This window comes from Etheostoma cragini, chromosome 2 (assembly GCF_013103735.1).
Source record: "Etheostoma cragini isolate CJK2018 chromosome 2, CSU_Ecrag_1.0, whole genome shotgun sequence".
NCBI lineage: Eukaryota > Metazoa > Chordata > Actinopteri > Perciformes > Percidae > Etheostoma > Etheostoma cragini.
In genome coordinates, this window is record NC_048408.1 from 18,442,899 (window position 1) to 18,461,500 (window position 18,602).

The 18,602-nt window shown below is 42.6% G+C and overlaps 1 protein-coding gene across 1 annotated transcript in view; it reads left to right on the top strand.

The window, feature by feature from the left end:
• The window catches only part of rhbdl3 (rhomboid, veinlet-like 3 (Drosophila)), a 50,284-nt gene that overhangs the window by 1,269 nt on the left and 30,413 nt on the right, over nt 1-18,602 (top strand). Inside the window, exon 2 of the mRNA XM_034889271.1 lies at nt 657-680. Coding sequence (XP_034745162.1) covers nt 657-680 — 24 coding nt within the window. The remainder of the gene's footprint in view (nt 1-656; nt 681-18,602) is intronic.

Below are 18,602 nucleotides of genomic sequence, written 5' to 3' on the forward strand. Positions count from 1 at the left end.
AGGGAGAACACGCATTACCTGTGTCCCTAAATAACCTCCGCCCTTCACAGGGCCATGACGTCACACCCATTACATTTGCATCGGAGCAAATGCATGCAGTAGCCTACATTTAATTTTATGAGGCAGAATACCATAGCATGAGCCTAAAATTAATTTTAGATGGTTGTTATCTAAATGTTATGTCATAACTTGGAGTTTTACAATGGGACCAGATTGGATTTATTTCAGAACAATGAGACCATCCACAATAGACACAAAGCACATCCTTTCTAGGAGCATAATTTTTTTCAAAGGGACACACACACACACACACACACACACACACACACACACACACACACACCACTCTTGCTCCATTAGTTGTCTTAATCTTTCAAATAGCCTACAATAAGTAACTCCTACACGTAATGATCCACACTTTGGTACCTTATTATCTTTTGCATTGGCTCATTGAACACAATGATCACATAATAACAGCATGCGCTTTTAGGGCTTTAATTAAGGCAATTGTGCATAGAGAGGAGAGAAGTCATATGGCCAAGACTCATCATTTCCAAACAGGTGCTCTTATCCACTCCAGCATCTGTTTCTGATATTTTTTTTTCTATCTGCCTCTCACTCACTCCTTGCCTTGCTCTTTTTTCTCCTTTTCTCAGCAATGGAAGTCTCTGTTTGACAAGGTATGTATTGCAAGCTACAGTGGCTTGAATATCTCACCATATGCATGGTCTACTCATTGTGGAGCAGTGTTGTCTTCAAAGGCGCTTATTTGTGTGGTAACTACGGTTGACTTCTGACTAAACCTGTGTTATTAGCTCGAACAAACACAGATGTGTAGGCCAGATGAAACACTGCATTGTCCTGCCTAACGGTCATGAAACATGAGGACAATTTTGGATGAACTGAGAGGCCATATTGCAAGTATCAGTGGAAACAGGACAAAGTTACTTTTTAATGTGAAAAAGTCAAAATGTAGAGCTTTAGTGTAATACATATACATGCCTATAATTTACTTTTAATACTGGGATTTTTACAGATTCTGTCCATGTATCATGGCCATGCCATTGTAATTATGCTGTTACACTGGCTTTATCACTAATGGAAGTGTCTCATACCATCAACCAGTCATGTATCATGATGTTAAACTTCACACAGCTTGCTCATGTTTGCCATCGTTGCTGTTTAAAGCATCTTAATTCTGCTTCTCATTCTGCTGAAAATAGCTATTTTTCATATGCTAACTCACTGCTGTCTATGTTTTTGATTATTTTATATTTATCTCTTCTTCTGGGTAAACATACCCATCACCAAAATATAATTTGGTGAGGTGAATTGTCTAGATCTTAAAGGAAGATTGCTCAGTCTTCTCTCTTATAGACCCAGTTTGTGATTAGGCTGATTAGACAAAGGTATTTTTGCATCAAAATCTTGCCTAGTGCAGCTTTAAATCCTTTTCTTTCTGGGTAACAATCACGGCATAACATGTAACCAGGCTTTGTCAAAGCAAAGTCCACCAGAGCCTAGGACATCAGAAGAGTGGAGCACACTCTTGTGTGTCGTCCGCTTACATTAACTCTGATAATGCAATTAGGGTGATACATAATTCTAAATGCATTGATCCATCAGTCAGACCGATATTGTAAGAAACACACACACACACACACACACACACATACACACACATCAATAGAGCCAATAAACCCCAGGGGAGGAGAAACACTGACTGGCTGATCATGCATGCAGAATGTTGGACTGACAGACGGCAAATGGGCCCCTTACTATCACACACACACGCACACGCACACACACACACACACACACACACACACACACACACACACACTTATACACGCACGGCCACCACTCTGTGGGGCTGCGGCAGCACCTGCCCGACCTGGTGCCCCCTACTTTCTCAGGGGGCAATTGTATGCTTGTGACTGTGTGCAGGGGGTTAGCGAGGATATTTAGGGTTGAGTCAGAGGCTTGTGTCATGCTCACTCTTTCAGGGGAATACTGAGGTCCCATAGGATTATTCGAAAGGCTAGCTGGGGGGTGGTGTGTGTGAGGGTGTATTAGTGATGGAGAATATTCTATTTACAGGCAGTAAATGGGCCTCTCAATCCGCTATATTATGCGTGTGGCACAGCTTTGAATTTCCTCAAGTGGACATTGGCAAGGTCAGTGCCCAGTCTGGCAGCAACAAATGTCCTTTCACTTTCACTTTTATTCTCTTTTCCTCCTTCCTCTTCACAATGAGTTGCTCCATTTGTCAAGGTGTTGACCTCTTAGACCCCCAGCTTCTGTGAAGCGACACAGTCTGGTAACCTGTGTCACTGCATCAGACAAAAGACAAGGTCTTCTTGAAAACAGAGTGACGTGCAAGCTTTTATATGTCTAATGCAACACACTGTGCCTCTCTGCATGTCCAATTTATACATAGTTCAGTTTATTTCACAGAATTATGAGAGGTAAAATGAAAGATTACACATCTACAAATATCAAGAATGACACTGTTCAGGCTGCATGGACTGGGTTTGGCTCTGCATTTAACACAGACAGGGCGATGGCTGAAACTATAGTTTTGGTGTCCTGTCTGAACCAGGGGTCCGTCAGATCCAGACTCAGGTAAAGACTCTGTCGTGCACCAAACATTGGTTTAAAGCAGATGTATCAGAATGGTAAGTGTGGTTAGCATCTTTACATTTTTTAGTTAGCTTGTAACTGGCATTGACTGACAGCAATGATGACAGTGTGTTTTTGCTCAGACTGACAGTCCGCTATGCGCTGGAGGTTTCAGCTTTCCTTGCTGGCTGTTACATTAGTGACGTACCTAAACAAACTTGCCTGTGATACGTTTGAATGTCAGATTTAAGTGAATAGTGCATAGACATCTCTCCGTTCAGCAGTATAATGTGAAAACATCTGTCTTTTTAAAGTTTTTTTTTTTAAGTACATAGTGATAGTTCATATACAGGAAAGGGGGGAGAAACTGGGGATGCACACTGACTCATCCTGAATAGTCAGTGTCGGCACAATCTACCGAGTGAGCTAGAGGTTGCCCTGAAAAACACTTTTCTAGTGACAAACTTTGCACAGATACAAGTTATTATGGTCAAGGTCAGACAGTTTAGGTGACATAAACACAAATGATAACACATTTTTGAGTGGAGGGAAACTTAATAAAAATATTCCAGTGTATGTAATGCATTGGCAAAATCAGATTTTCAGAGATGATGACAATGATGCATCTATTGTGTTACTCATTTCTGGCGACCCTGCCTTGTTAAATGCAGAGCGCATTCATTACTGTCTATCCCATCAGGGATATTTACACAGCAGAGAAAAGAAAGGATCATCTTCTCTCCCTCATGCTATTTTTTTGGACTAGGCTACGACTTTTCTCTGTCTTCTTTAACATTGTTTGGGCTGTGTACAAACCTTCCCCATCATATCATTTTTACCCGCCCCCATGTGAACGCGGTACATACGGCTATCAGTTTTGGGGTTTCTGACCGTCGGGGGCTGGAATCAAAGCGCTGTGTCGCTCTGTTCTCTTTCCCCTTCACTCCTCTCTCCTGTCCCTGGAGAGGATTTTGTTGCCGTATAAGTGCTTTCCTACTTTGCGTGCAGGAAGTAAGAGAGCAAACCGCAGAATGCTTTGATTCACGGTCCCCATCGCCTGAAACAAACATGAGTGTGGAACAGACAGAGACAGTCTAATTAAGGAGATGAGATGCTGTTAGAGGAAAGCAGCTGCATTGCCGTCTCTCTCCCTCATAATCAAAGTGTCCCAACCTTTATCTGTCCTCAAGACACATGCATGCGCACACACAAACACACACACAAAACACACATTGATGATAGGCTTACTGGCCTATAGGTAAGGTAGCCACAATGGTGGCCATCCACAGATACAGGTAAGCTTATGGATTTACTGTGCCTTCCGAATGTAGTAATTCAATGTACACAGCCATATCAAGAAGGAAATATCCGTGTGAGTGTGTGAGAGATCCGTACATGTATGTGTCCACAGTTGCCTATGGGTTGACAACCTGCCCCCAAAACCATGTTGATATGCCCCCAGGCGCGTGCCTGCAGGAGCTTAGTGATTAAACACTTTCACATGGCTGCATACTTTCCCCTTCATTTCTTAGTTGGTGGCATAAAAAAGCCTCTAAATGCGAGTTATGGTTCTAAAACTATTCACCCTAACCCACAAATAAAAGTCTTTCAGATATTTCAGGAATGTTGTCTAGCCCGAGGGACTTACCCTGTGTGCATACTGATGTTGTTAAAAGTTTTAGCCATATGGTACATGATTTATGTTCATCCCCCCATCACTTCTTAACTAAAGTAGTTACGGTTAATTCTGGTGTTAGAATTGCGAAGCTCATGTCATTAATTAAAACAAGCAGGGGACGAGTGGATAGCTCACCTGGTTGAGCTTACGTCCTGTTTACAGAGGCTGTGTCCTTGCTGCAGTGGCTGCAGGTCCAATTGCAATTGCCCTTTGCTGTATGTCATTCCCCAGCATGTTGGTTAGACATTTGGTGGTCATGCCTGAGAGAACAGCAAGGTCATTATTAAGTCTTTTGGTCTGTCTACTGTGCACGACAAAGCTGGCATCCTTCTCAGATTCTTTTTTTTTTAAGTACACTTCAATGAATGATCCACCACCCAGGAAACAGGCACTTAATGGATAAGGAGCCCTCAGCTGCGTTTACCAGTGCATGCAGGGATAGCATGGCTCGCCGTGCCCTGTCAGTTTTACCTACATTAAAAAAAAGGGCGTGTAGACAATGTGATCATAACAACAATTAGTCTTGCAACAGTAGTAGAGACTATAGCTGCAGCTGTGAAGTTATTATTTTTGAGTAGGTGTTGGCCTCTTCTTGGGTTCCTTTCTTTCATAGTGTGTAGATTTCTCTTTTTCCCATACTTGCTATAATCTTTGGCATACTGATGTGCTTATCAAGCTACTTGCCTTTGACACACACAAACACACGCACACGCACACGCACACACACACACACACACACACACACACACACACACACATACAGATGGTGGGGTCACAGTCTGCTGACCTGCTCAACTTACTCTGCAACAGTGATTGACACCAGCTTGTCTAGTCTTGGAGATAATTCAACAGCATTGGTGATATTGAAGTGTGTTTCCTAGATTCAGAATTGTAAATGTAAATAAAGGCAGCAAACTGCGTCCTCCCCCATTCTATTAAAAAGCCATGAGGTGATGAAATAACAGACAGAGCCTCAGACATTTTCATAGGAAGATTTAATCAGCGCTCATCTTTCCCTGCTCCTCTACCTCTCTCCTCTACTTGGCTCTAAATAGATTTCCTTAATGAAAGGCACAGTTCCAGTTGGCAGAGTGTGAAAACAGTTTCTGCTTTTATGCAGAGGTAAAAATAGCTGCTGTGCCTGTCGATCTGTAAACGGGAGAAAGAAGATGTGGCCGTTTACCCGTAATTGACTACATTGTGCAAACCCATGGCAGCGATGGCATGAAATCAAAGTGTCTCTTTTGATGGTTGAACGGTTCAGTGATCTATCAAGCTCCATATGCTTTGTGTGTGTGGGTAGGAATGGGGGTGTAAATAGTATGTTTGTGCCCACCAGGCCCAAACATGTAAATCCATTACTAGAGGTCAAGTTTAGGCAGTTAAAGTGATAGCACACAATCCCCGCTGAACAAGCATGTGGTGGAGGCTGGGTATGCCTGCTGCCTTTTAGGACCAGGGTGAGTGGGAAATGGGACTTGGCTCCTATACAAATTAGCCCTGATTTGTATGCTTTCAATCTTCTCTTTCATCTACCTGTCATTTATTACCTCTACCTTTCATTTCTTTCTGTCTCACATCTTTTTGTTCTGAAGTCCCCATCAGAGTTAAGTGGATGACACTGCAGATGTGAAGAGGCTTCGGTCACAGTCTGCTCATCAATGCTTTCATCTCATTTCTTTTCATTAGCACTGTTTATGGTTCACCACACGCTAGTGTTCATCAGTTGTATAATAACTGCACAAAAAGCGACGGCCCCCGTGAAAAAAAAATCAAATTATGGTTTGATCAAGGAGTGGTTTTCATTGAGGCAACATATTGTGTTGTTATGAATTCAGTGTGCAACTGTGTCACTGCTGGTTGTAAGCTACTTTTTTTGGAAGCGCATCATGTTTCAGTCATTGCATTTAAACAAACTGATGGATGCCTTATTGTTCTGTTCCCCGTTAAGCCGAACCATTTAAAGAGGCTGGCTTACACAGAAGAAGATGTTTTTGTGTGAAAAAGTTTGCACCTACAGTACATCAGTATGAAATAATGATTTGATTACCTGTTAGCTACAAGTAAACAGTAATTCCTGCGCTGGCGCACTCTAATCACTGTTAAATGAGAACAAAGTCACCTTACAAAATAGTGTACTGTGAGATCAGCTGTGTGTTTCTGCTACAAAGCCCAAGACAATGTTGGAGCAAGCTAACTACATTGTTTGCCAACAGCTTATTTTTACCGTCCACACATTTTTATGCTCAAAACAAACTAATTTGTTTAACCCAAAGGAAGGAAAAGTGTTTTTAGATGTTCCAAACGTCTAAACTTAAAGGTGGGCTTATAGGTGGGGAATAACAGTGCACACTCCACTTTTGGAAAGTGTTTCCTTTAAAGCCACACTTTGTAACTTTTCCCGCTTTGGTCCTCCTACAGGTTGGAAGCGGACTTGTCCCATTATGTCTCAGTGGAACTGCTATCAGATATGGCAAACTTGTATAGTGCGGTTATGGTCGGTAGAGAGCCGCAAAGCGAATGCAGAAGTGCCTTTCACCTTGTTACGAGTTGATGAACTACTGAAACGATTTTGGAAACATTATATTCCATGATTTTTAAAAGATTTTTAAAAGTTCTCTAGTGTTGCTTTAAAGCTTTCGTAAGTTGGACACACGAAAAGCGGCAACGTAGTCGTGTGAAGAATGAACAACAGCTTCAAAGGAAAGCCCTCTTAAGCTTAACCCTGTCTACATTCTCACCTCTGCATACTTGGCCAATCATTGCATGAAGTCAAAGTGATTGCCAGATTGTTAAATCACAAAGTCTGCCCAATTCAAACGTCAACATGTGTTTGGGGGTTTCCGACGATATATTTGACCTTCCAACAAATTACAAAGTTTTAACATACTGACACCTTCATTGTGGACATATCAAGTGTATCATAAGGTTGTTTATTTTTGGTCTACACACGGCAGCAAGGACTACCTTTGTTCAGGGTAAGTTGAAGACCGTCTAACCTACCTCTAACTTGTCAGTCAACCAGCATTGTTAAACCGCTTCCAGCTTCCTTTTTCAGACCGTCGCTGTGATCCTCTGGAAATCAAAGATACAGTGCAGGTCCACTCATTCCTTATGGCTGAAACTGTAATACCTTCCCCCAAGTTATAGTTACAGAACTGTTGACAGAGTGACGTGTGAGTGACCCATCACAAAAACACCTGGGGGCTTGTGTGTGTGTGCGCATGAGTGTGTGACTGACCTGTAGGTCTGTTGTTTTTTTGTTGTCTAGTGACAGCTCAAAGGTTCATGGGACCTGAGCACAAAAATGTAAAATGTTTTTGTCATACAGCTTTAAGTCACTGCTAATGGGAATGTTGACTGAGTAAGATCCTGATACACACAAGCACGCACATACACACACACACACACACACACACATACACACACACACACACACACACACACACACACTCTCTCTTTGGCACTCATCCCTGCCATAGGCCGTACAGGTCCACAATAAAGATTGGCAGGTGCACTGCAGACACCAGGTACAATAACCGTGTGTTTAATGTGTACACCTGTGTGTTTGTGGGTTTGTGTTAACTGATTTCTGCCTCTTCAGTCAAGCGCAGCCTATCAGGGAATGTTCCATACCGAGCGTACAACTCAGCCAACTTTTTTATTCTCGCTTTGAAAGAACAGTTTAGTCTGTACTGAGACAGATGGCTACGTTGACAACCACCACAAAAGAAAGCTGACAAGCTACCAGCACAGATGTTTGTTTGTGTGCTGGATTTATAATGCCAGCTACACTTTCTGCATGTGAACTCCACGTTGTTTGCCGGCTTTCACATCTGTGTGTCTTGCTTTGGGCTCAGCTGTCCATGAAGCACTGTTCAAACAATATTGTCTCTCTGTTTATTCCAACTTCTCCTTTGCTCCCTGGAGAGTTTGCACTAAAGTTCTAGCAGACTGTGTGTAGATAATAAAATACACTCCTGATTTAAAGGCATTGGAGTTGTTTGCTGCCTTTACGCCCACACTGAACCTATAGGTAGTGGAGTTCACAGCCACTGCTCTCTAGATTTACTCTTCCCATTTTCTCCATCCATCCATCCATCCATCCATCCATCCATCCATCCATCCATCCATCTTCATCCGCTTATCCGGTATCGGGTTGCCTGGGCAGCAGCTTCAGCAGGGGACCCTAAACTTTCCTTTTCCTTTTCCTTTTCCTTTTCCTTTTCCTTTTCCTTTCCAACTTTCTGTCTTGAGTGGGTATGTCTATAGTTACACTGAATATGCCCAACACCTTAACATACTGAGTTAATCAGGTTAACATCAGGTTACTGACTGTAAACACCATCAATGTCATTTACAACTTGACCTGCTCAATTTTTGTCAGACAGTAAAGCTGGGTTTTGGCCCGTTAAATAAAAGTATTCAGTTAATCTTGGATGCTCTGGCTGTTTTGCTGTTGTCATGGCAACCTGGCCCGACACAGCCCGGCAAACTCAGCAGTTGCCCAAGGTGAGCGACAGTGCTTAGCTTTCACCCAGATCTCCGTTCTCCTCCTGTCCCCTGCCCGTGTCGTCTTACAGGGCATCGCTGCCAAAGCCTGCCAGCAGAGCCAAAGTGCTGAAGTGGCTAACTGTGACAAGTAGAAACCACAAAAAAACAGACCGTAAGAAAATATAGCCATTTATGACCCTTTACTCCCTGTTGTGATGTCTGACATTTTGTTGCAGTCTTGTTGCTGACTGCTGGTGTGTTTTCATGAGGAGGTACATTAAACACATGCAGGGCTCATACTGCTCATTTGCAACATGGAGTCGTTCAGTGTATAAAAACTTGGCCAGATGTCTTGTGTATACATTGATGAAGGCTCATGCCAAAATAGGTCAAAAAAATTAGGTCAAGCACCAGAAGCACCAGAGACACAAAATAATATGCCCATATTATGATATGCTCATAATATGGGCACTTTAAGGAAAAGGTCGTGGGTGGGCGGGACAACAACGGGTTGTGTTTAGGAAGAGAAGAATGGGAGAGCCGTACACAGTGGACGTGTTGGTTTTAGGGAAATAAGAACGGGTTAGTTTAGGAAAAGAACAACGGACGGTTGTGTTTAGGAATCTTGCCACATGGGACGCATTCTCCGGTCTCCTGGGTGAAAGTCCTATGTTGTTTGACCCATCCACCACCCAACTCAGATTTTCGGGTTGTCATACTACTCGCTATTGTCGTAGCTCTTAATGCTACGTCATCTTCTCATTGACTTTACTTTGGCATTGTTTTCCATGGTGGCCACACAGAATTTTCAAACATTCCGTGCCACCACCACATAATGCACGGGTAAAAGTTTGCGATCAATTCACGGAATTCTGTGAGACCAGGCTGCCAAATGTGACCGTAGTGATCAAATCCCGGCATGTCCCTGATGCATTTTGAGTGCAGTCACACTTGTATTTACAGCTGTCCGCTTGGAATCGGATTACTGCATGTAAGTATGAAAACGGGGCCCAGGAGAGCCTTTAGGCTGTCCTGTTCAGTGACAACATTATCACCCTGGCAGTCTTGGTGTGTCTAATAGAAATCTTTTCGTTTGGGTGCAAACTGGGTGAATTCTTATCTTTGTCCCTGGGTTTACCGCAGCAACAGTTGCAGATGCTGTGGCTCATCAGGGTGCCTGTCAGGGTCTGACACTGAGGGTGTCATTATAATAAGGATTTTCTCCTTCATGGGAACAGCTGCCAGATGCTGATAACTTACAGTTCTATTACAGGTGGATAAGGATCCCTTTTTATTCAGCACTTTTACAGCAGAGCCTTTCCGAAATAAACTTAAAGTTTTAGTGCAACTTTTTTATGTTAATGAACGTCTCTTACAATCAAGCCATTGCCAAATGAGTTAATACAAAGCTAATTAAGTCTATCAGCTTAACAAAACTCTCTCTGTATTTCTCAGCATGTTTAGAAATTGTTGAAAATGTTGTCTTCCAATGGCTTTCGCGCGCAGAAACTCAAGTGAAGATAATTACCTCTTCTGAAGAGTCCATCATGTTTTTTAATCCTCTGTGTCCTCCTTGGCTACCAGCAACTGCGTGGAGATGGGGTGGGGGCACGTGCGCAATTACAGAAGGCTTTTGTCATGTGGCTGCAACAACAGTGTTGTTGTCATTGCTTAGAATCCCACATGTGGGCGACAAAAACTATGCACTATAGCTTTAATGGTTTTTTAATGGTGTATATGTAACAGTGTTTATGTTTTTATGTTGTTTGTGTACTGCAATGAAACAGCTGTGTCTATTTGTTTAGTGTGTTCAGTATTTTCTGTCTAAAGACGTCAGGGCTCACAGTTCTGTTCATTATCTTGACTGACACTGCAGATCACATTATTTTGAGTCTGTCTTATACCTCAACAAAAACTGTGAGTTGTAAAGATATTTTCTATGAGACTCTACACCTACTAATCACACAGGGATGGAAATGGCAAGCAATTTCACTTCCTTTGCCTCCCAAGCTCACTTTTCTTTGAAACATTTTGAAGTTTATATAAACAACATCATATGAACAAAACAGGAAAGCGCTTGAATAATGTTAACAATGGGATAACATTGTAATTAGTAAGCTTTAGCGCTGTTAGTAGGTGGAATGTGTTATTTATGGACAGAGCCAGGCTAGCTGTTTTGAACTTTTTTCACTCCTAATGCTAAGCTAAACTAACCGGCTGCTAGTTGTAGCTTCATAGCTATCATACAGACATGAGAGTGGTGTGAATCTTCTCAGCAAGAAAGCAAATTAGCGTATTTCTCAAAATGCCAACCTATTCCTTTAAATAAAAAGCACTCATGCACAAAATCAGAAAGAGAGACTTTTATGTCTTGACTGACAATAAGAAAATCTGCCTGTACAAAGGTGAAATTGTCCTTATGATTTCATGAAGATGTGAATGCCTTGGCTAATGCATGAAGGGATTATATCCGCCTCACCTCTTTAGCATCCTGAACAGCCTTTCCTGGAAGTTGTATTTTCCTACTCCAATATGGCAGTTTCAAAGAACTCCTCTGTTGCCTTAAAATGAAAGGGGAGCTGGTTACTGAGAGAGTGAGGATTGTTTCTTGCTGGCTGACCTCCCGAGGATTATGGGAATAGGATTATGAAGTAGAGGGTGCCCTAGTGGGGCTTTCCACCACCACCAAAGATCAGGAGACAGCTGACTGGCTGACCGCCTGATTTCGGTAGATTAATAAAAGCTCCTGCTTTCAGAATTGCCCCCAAAACAGTCCAGAAAGTGACATAGGCAGATGACATGTGTCCCTTGTACTGTTGTAATACGTCCTTTTTCCCCAAAGCCTTACCCATCTGGTAGGGGAGGGTTTCTGGTTGGAGATCGGCAGACAGTTTGAAGGGTCCTACCCGATCCAGATGGCAACCTTGAAACTGTTTCCGACAGTACCCCATCCTCAACTCTCACACCCCCACCCCCCCCCCCCACACTCTTTTTTTGATGCCTTTTCTTCTCACAATTTGAAGAAAATAAGTCGGGGGCCTCCGCTCAAGGCAACCCCAGCCTCTGGTTTGTTTGCCAGCTATTAGAGATCATAAATCTCTACGTTGAATGGAACCGCTGCCATCAGTGGTGCAGGGGATTGACCTCGGGGCAGGCTTGGAGCAGAAGAAGGGACTGAATGGGAGTGAAAGAGAGCCGGGGGATGGCTCGTTAAACAAATGTTTCTCCCTTCTTTTTGTTCCCATTTTTTTCATTGAAGAGCTGCTGAAGGCGTGCAGCAGTAAAGGGTTGTTTGGTAGTGGGTCGGGCCTGCTGTTAATAAGGGGTTCTCACCTTGGTGTAAATGGGAGGTTTGGGGGGAAAAGGTCACCAGTCTCCCTCTTTGTCTCTGTGGTGACCTGCCTGTGCCCTATGCTTGAGTGACATGGATACTCCATCGCATCTTTGTGTTTGTCTACACGTTCATTTGACAAGGCTGCCAAAATGGGTTTTCACTTCTGTAGCTTTCAGCAAAAAGGTCTTGCGTTTGTATCTCAGTCAGAGTGACATTAATAGCCCCAGTGGTTTAAGCATTCCCTTCCTGGTGGGCGTTTGTACATCTTGGATTCTGGGCTGGGTTTTTGCTTGTGTTTCATTTTGTCCTCATACATGCTTCTCTCCAGTGTGCCTGCTTTCACAAGCAGCAACAGGGGGTAAAGTGTTTTGAACACATGCTAAAGAGTTTGCACGAGCCTTTTGGCTGTCTGCTGCATTCCCTTCTGTCTCTGGAGAAACCCTGGTGGGATAATACAGCTCTCTCTCTCTCTTATTTAGTCTGTCTCTCCCTCTATTTTACACTATCAACCTGTCTGTCATCATACCTACACTAATGCAGATAAAAACACATCTTTTCTCACAGTTTTTTAACCCTAACCCTAACCCCTTAACCATCAAACCTAAATGCCTAACCTTATCCCTTACCCTTACCCTAACCATAACCTAACTCTAACCCTACTCCTAAAACCAAGTCTTATTCCTCAAAAAGCCCTGTTTTTCCCTTTAACACATATGCCACACTCGTCTTCTCCATTTCTTCATCAGTAAATCTGCGCTCGATACCGTGGTCTATTTAAGAAAGCCGTGAACGTGCACTTATCCCCGCTATCTACAGCTGGCTTGACATAGCTTCACCTTCTCATCCTGGCTTTGCAAGTGTGCAACCGCGATGAGCGGCTCACACTAAGTCCAGCTGCGCTTTTTCAGTTATCCTGGATATCTTCATTCTACTTTTGTGCAACAGGCCCCAAATGACCAATCAAAGAAGGACGCTTAAAGTTGCGTAACACTTAGCTGAGAGGAGAAAAACAGTTGGAGCATTCACAACAGTTGTAAAACTGACTGTTTTAGCTCACCGCAATTCTCTAAAATAGGTTTATCTCATTATTTGAAGTTTTGGCCACGTTTAACATGAAAATCCGACGTAAAAACATTGTACATATGACAGAAAAGACGGAAAAGCATAATATGTCCACTTTAAGTGTTCACGACAAAGAAAAAAAAGAGCATTCTTGAAATAGACTCACACAGTTAAATGGCTACTTTAACATCACCAAAAGCACCAAAAGTGAGATTTTTTTGTAATCTTGAAGGATCAATCTTGCTGAAAACAACCTGTACAGTTTGGATGGCTTCCTTTAGTCTCAAGAACATTAAGCGTGCAAGTAGGCAATATATTGATCTTCAATCAATATCGATGTATGAGACATGATATTGTCTAAGATTTTGAATATCATTATATCTTATAAGTGTTGTCGTTTCCTGGCTTTAAATGCTGAATTACAGTAAAGTGATGTCATTTTCTGAACTTACCAGACTCTTCTAGCTTTTTTTAATTTGCCTTTACCCACTTAGTTATTAAATTGACATTACTGATAATTATTTATCTAAATGTCATTGTGAAAATATTTTGTTGAAGCAGTAGTTGTCAACCCTACAACATTGTCATAATATTGACAACAATGTATTTGGTCTGTAATATCTTAATTTCTGATTCTCTCCATATCCCCCGGCCCTACATGCAAGGTCACAGTGTACTTGCCGTTAGTCTCACTGGCAGACAGCTAGACTGACTGACGGACAGAGATTACTTCTTTTATTAGATGCCTTAGTGTCTAACATTTTTTCACATATTAAGCCCCATCTGTGTGTGTACTGTAGACCCGCCGTACCCACTGAAGACATCTTCACACAACCAACGTTGCCTGGTTACAAGCCAGTTGGCAAGGAAACTGTGACGGCCCGTGCTAATTTGTGATGGCCTCAGACAACTGCGTGTGTGGGGAGGTGTGTGTCGGTGTGAGATGAATGAGGGCTTCTTATCTGTCAAGCAAAACAGGTGACCCAGCGCTCCGTTGATTAGGCCAGACAGACACAACGTCAGTCATCCAAGAGAGCAGAGAATGGCAACTAAAAGAAAGCTGAGGAGAGAAAGAGAGGATAAGGAGAAGAGACAAGAGATGTTGTGGCCAGAAGGGCCTGCCAGTCCCTTTTTCTCTGTACCTGCTGATAAAACTAATCTGAATTAATAGCCCCACAATTAATGCCATGCCGGAAATTTCTTTTGTCTCGATATTGGGACTTTGACTTAAGGGCCATCCATAATAAACGGAAATACTCTTTGGTGTAAACACACATGTTTTGCGTAGTTTTGGCCGATCATCCAAACAAATCCTGTAAACGCATTGCCTGAAAACGCACTTAATTGAAACCTGGTCCCAGGGTAAAGAAATTCAACACCACCGCCCTGTCAAAAGAAAGACGCATACTTGCGTATCGATGATGTCTTCGCCTCTCTAGCCTTTGACCTCTTGTCCCGCAACGACGTCTAATAACAACGATGGCAGACTACATGCTCGTGTTCCTGCTGGAGAAGATATTGAGCCAATTAGCGTTACAAGGGCGCAAGCTTCATGCGCATGCTCCGCCTCTTCTTCGTTTGTTGGGCGACACTGCTTGTATTCAGACTTGAGTAACAAGGGAAAGAAAGGCGAATGGGTGAGAAATTGTGGAGGAGTTGCTGTTTAATGAAAGTGATGTCCTCTCTCAGCATGTTGATCTTGCTGATGTATGCTATGCCAGAATGTTGCTTAATTGACTTAGTCTGTGACCAGCTGATGTTATCCTATTAAAGGCAATAATTTCATCTGCCAGCAACTGGGCTTCATTTCTTTCCAGCAAGCTGTGCTGATTTATTTCAGCAAAATCTGGGTATTTCTTTAAATACACATGCTGTAGGCATCCTTAAAGTATGTCACGTTATCACACACGAGTAAAACATTAACATAAACTAAAAGTAGATCTTCTATTCCCAAAATGTAAAATATTGATATTCTGTTGTTCCCTTGCAGGATCAGCCTTGTTCAGTACAGTCCAGCTCCAGAATGATCTCATGTATTGGCGTATGCATGACACGCCAATTTGTATGCCATTATTGGTGTGTTATCAAAATGCATACTTGTTTGGCCTCCACCCGACTTACATTTTCTTGCGATATGAATTTACACTGTAGCGAGTAGTATGGTAGTAGGGAGGTTGGTCGGGGTGGTGGATTGGTAAAACACAGGACTTTCACCTGGAGACCTGGTGTCACGTTTTCTGCGGTCTTGTGTGTCATGTTTCCTAAACTCAAACGTTGTTTTTAACTAAAGCCAACCTTGTTCTTCTTTTCCTAAACCCAAACGGTTCTGTGTTTTCCTAAACCCAACCGCGTATCACATTTTCTAAACTCAACTGTCACTTTCTTCTCGCAATAACCCGCCAATTGGCGATAACACGCAAAGTTGTGTGCAGGTTTACATCTGCTGTGTACAGGGTAAACATACACACGGATAGCTCAAAATGCGTGCAGATAACATGCCATCTGGCTTAAGAAAGTTGGGGTGTGTGTTTACGCGAAGTCATGATGACTTTAAATCCTTTATCCCTTTTTTCTTGCTATTTACTGCTTGTTTCTTGCCAACTCCACTACCTTTTAACCTCTGTTCTCCCTTCAGTCCTTCCCTAACGTTCCTTACTTGTCGGTGGCCTTACTCTTTGCCTCCAAGTGTAGGTGTTGTTAATGGCAGCATTACTAGGCACTGCTGTGGCATTTTGGGGGCTATTAGAAGTGTTGTTGAGGCATTAGTCATGTCTCTGAAGTGTGACGTGGGCAGAGCACTGGCTGGGCCGGCAGAGGCCGTGATATGCATGGTGAGCTGATCTTTTAGTGAGCCAGACGGCTGACCTTTTCCTGCAGAATCCTCAGTGACTGGAGAGGGGATGTCTGGTTAATTAATGATGTGAACCCTTGACGGCTCATCACATCGCTCCCTTCTTGATCCCGCCCTGCTCTGCTGTCTCTGTGTCACTGTCATGGGACACCAGTGGAAAGTCTGACTGGTAAGAGCAGGGCTGCATGTATTATTCCCAGCTGAGATGCAGGCAAAACTTTGATGATAATGAAATTGAAAAGAAGAATGGGATTCTGAGTGACAGCCAGACTGATGAGAGTCATCTAGTGTCAGTGTCACACAAGTCAGATTGAACTCATCATTTGTGTTTCATCCCCTCAGATTTAAATCAAGATGAAGAAAGGACAATTATCAAAACAATTTTCTTCTTGAGTTTGTATTATTAGATGCTGCTACATTCCGGCATCTTCACTTCTACTCCTCTGGACAGTACTGTTTTTGTCTGAGTAACTCTGAATTCTTTCTCAGTCAGAGAACAATGAAACAACCCACTGGCTGCTGGCTGATACCCCGTCAGCATCAGTGCCTACCCGAGCTGGGAACTGTCAGGTCAGACACCGACCGTGTTGGAGATAAGACTTGCTCATGTCAGATTGACCTCTGTAAGCGTGGTGCTTTATTCTTACAAACTGCACTGACCGTTATGTTGGCTTATGTGCATTTATGTGTGTAAGGCTCCACATCCTCTTCAGTTTATCCAGGTTGCTTTTCATAAAAGACTTATCTGTACCATACCTAATAAAGATGTTCTCAGAGGGCTAATAATTGCACACACTGAGCTATCACATAGGAAAGGTTTTGTTAAAATGCCAAAACAATAGAAAAAGCTGAATCCCTTCTATTTTCTCTCCTGTCTTTGGGTTGGCAAACAATAATTGGGCACAGTTACAGCTACAATCTAGTAAGGAGTGGACAGACCAGTCCTCAGTTTTGTCTCAGCAGGCTAAACATATGCTGATTGAGACAATGTACTCAATATAGTTGTTCACACTGACATTTGTCTTTTTCTGTTTCCATAAAAATAAATATGAAATGGTTTGATCTTGGATTATAAATGCTACCAAGAAACTAAGGCAAATAGTACACAGTTTGGGATGCAGCCTTTTTAATGGCTGCATGTGAGACTGCTCTGTGAGACTTTACTTAGCCACAGTGGTGCTTTGATGCTAACGTCAGCATGCTAACATGCTGATTTTTAGCAGGTACAATGTCCACGCACCAAACACTGCAAATAAACTTATTGGACTGAATCCCAACACTCCTTGTCTCAGAAGTGATGTAGCAAAAACAAATTCATAACGTCTTTGGTTTTCTGGTTCTGCTTAAGTGTTTCTATTATATTAGAAGAAGGCAAACAATGAGCAGCTGACAAACAACACATGAAGAAGAAGCCAGACCTGATGAGAGAGAGATGAATATGTGTTAGCACACAGACAACCAGCAATGTTTATTCAGAAGAGCTTATGGATCTGAAAGTTATCATCCCTTAAATCCTGAAAAAATCCATACATTGTGTGCAAGGTTGAAATTGCAGGTTAGTAAATTCACTGTTTTTTGGTCCACTTCCTATATTTGGGTCGGATTGCCTTCTCACCTAAATTGAAGCGAACTCTAGTCCACTTGGAAGCAAACCAAGACCCCCGTTTTAACTTAGCCTGCTAAATGCTACACAACATTTGCTCATTGACAAATAACAATCCATCCAATAGTTTTCAATCAACGAATCTCAATCTCACGACAGTGGTCGAGATAAAGTCAGGGGATTGCAAAAGTCATTAAGATTTATCCTCTGGGGACAAAAAATGTCTGTACAAACTTTTAGAGCAATCTATCAACCAATTGTTGTTTTGATCTTGACCGAAGTGACTTGACTTTAGAAGGATAGAAAATGATGCATTTTCAAACTTAGCCCACTTTATGTGGACATGGCCACTCTCTCTCACAAACTCAACACAAACCCCCCTTACTAATATGAGTATTTCCATCCACTGTCTTGACTGTGGTCTTCTCGGCAATATTAGCTGTCAGTCTGAGTGTTTGACTTTTCATTCACCACTCCATCACTGCCCCGCCCCTTCCATACAAAGCCTCCGACCACCGACAAGCTGCTGCCTCTACTCAACTTGAACTAGTCTGAGCCTGTGTCTGGAACCATACCATGATAAGCCCCATGGCAACTGCCAATAGCACTGATAATGTGGCCTTTCAGATTGTGTCAGATTATGTGACAAAAGACTGTGTGTGTGTGTGTGTGTGTGTGTTTGTGTTTGTGTGTGTGTGTGTGTGTGTGTGTGTGTGTGTGTGTGTGTGAGAAAGAGACAAAGACAGATATAGAGGCAAGAAAGATATAACACAGGAAAACCCCTTTGGTGTTGAGGGCATGGTCTGAAAAGCCTGATTAAAATGAGAAGGTGAGTTTGTTTCCATTGTACCTGCTATGTCGGAGTGTGTGTATGTGTGTGTGAGTGACCCTGGTCTCGCCCGTCCTCCCTGGTGCTCCAGTGTAATTATCGGGGAGACTAACGAGCTTCTCCCACTCT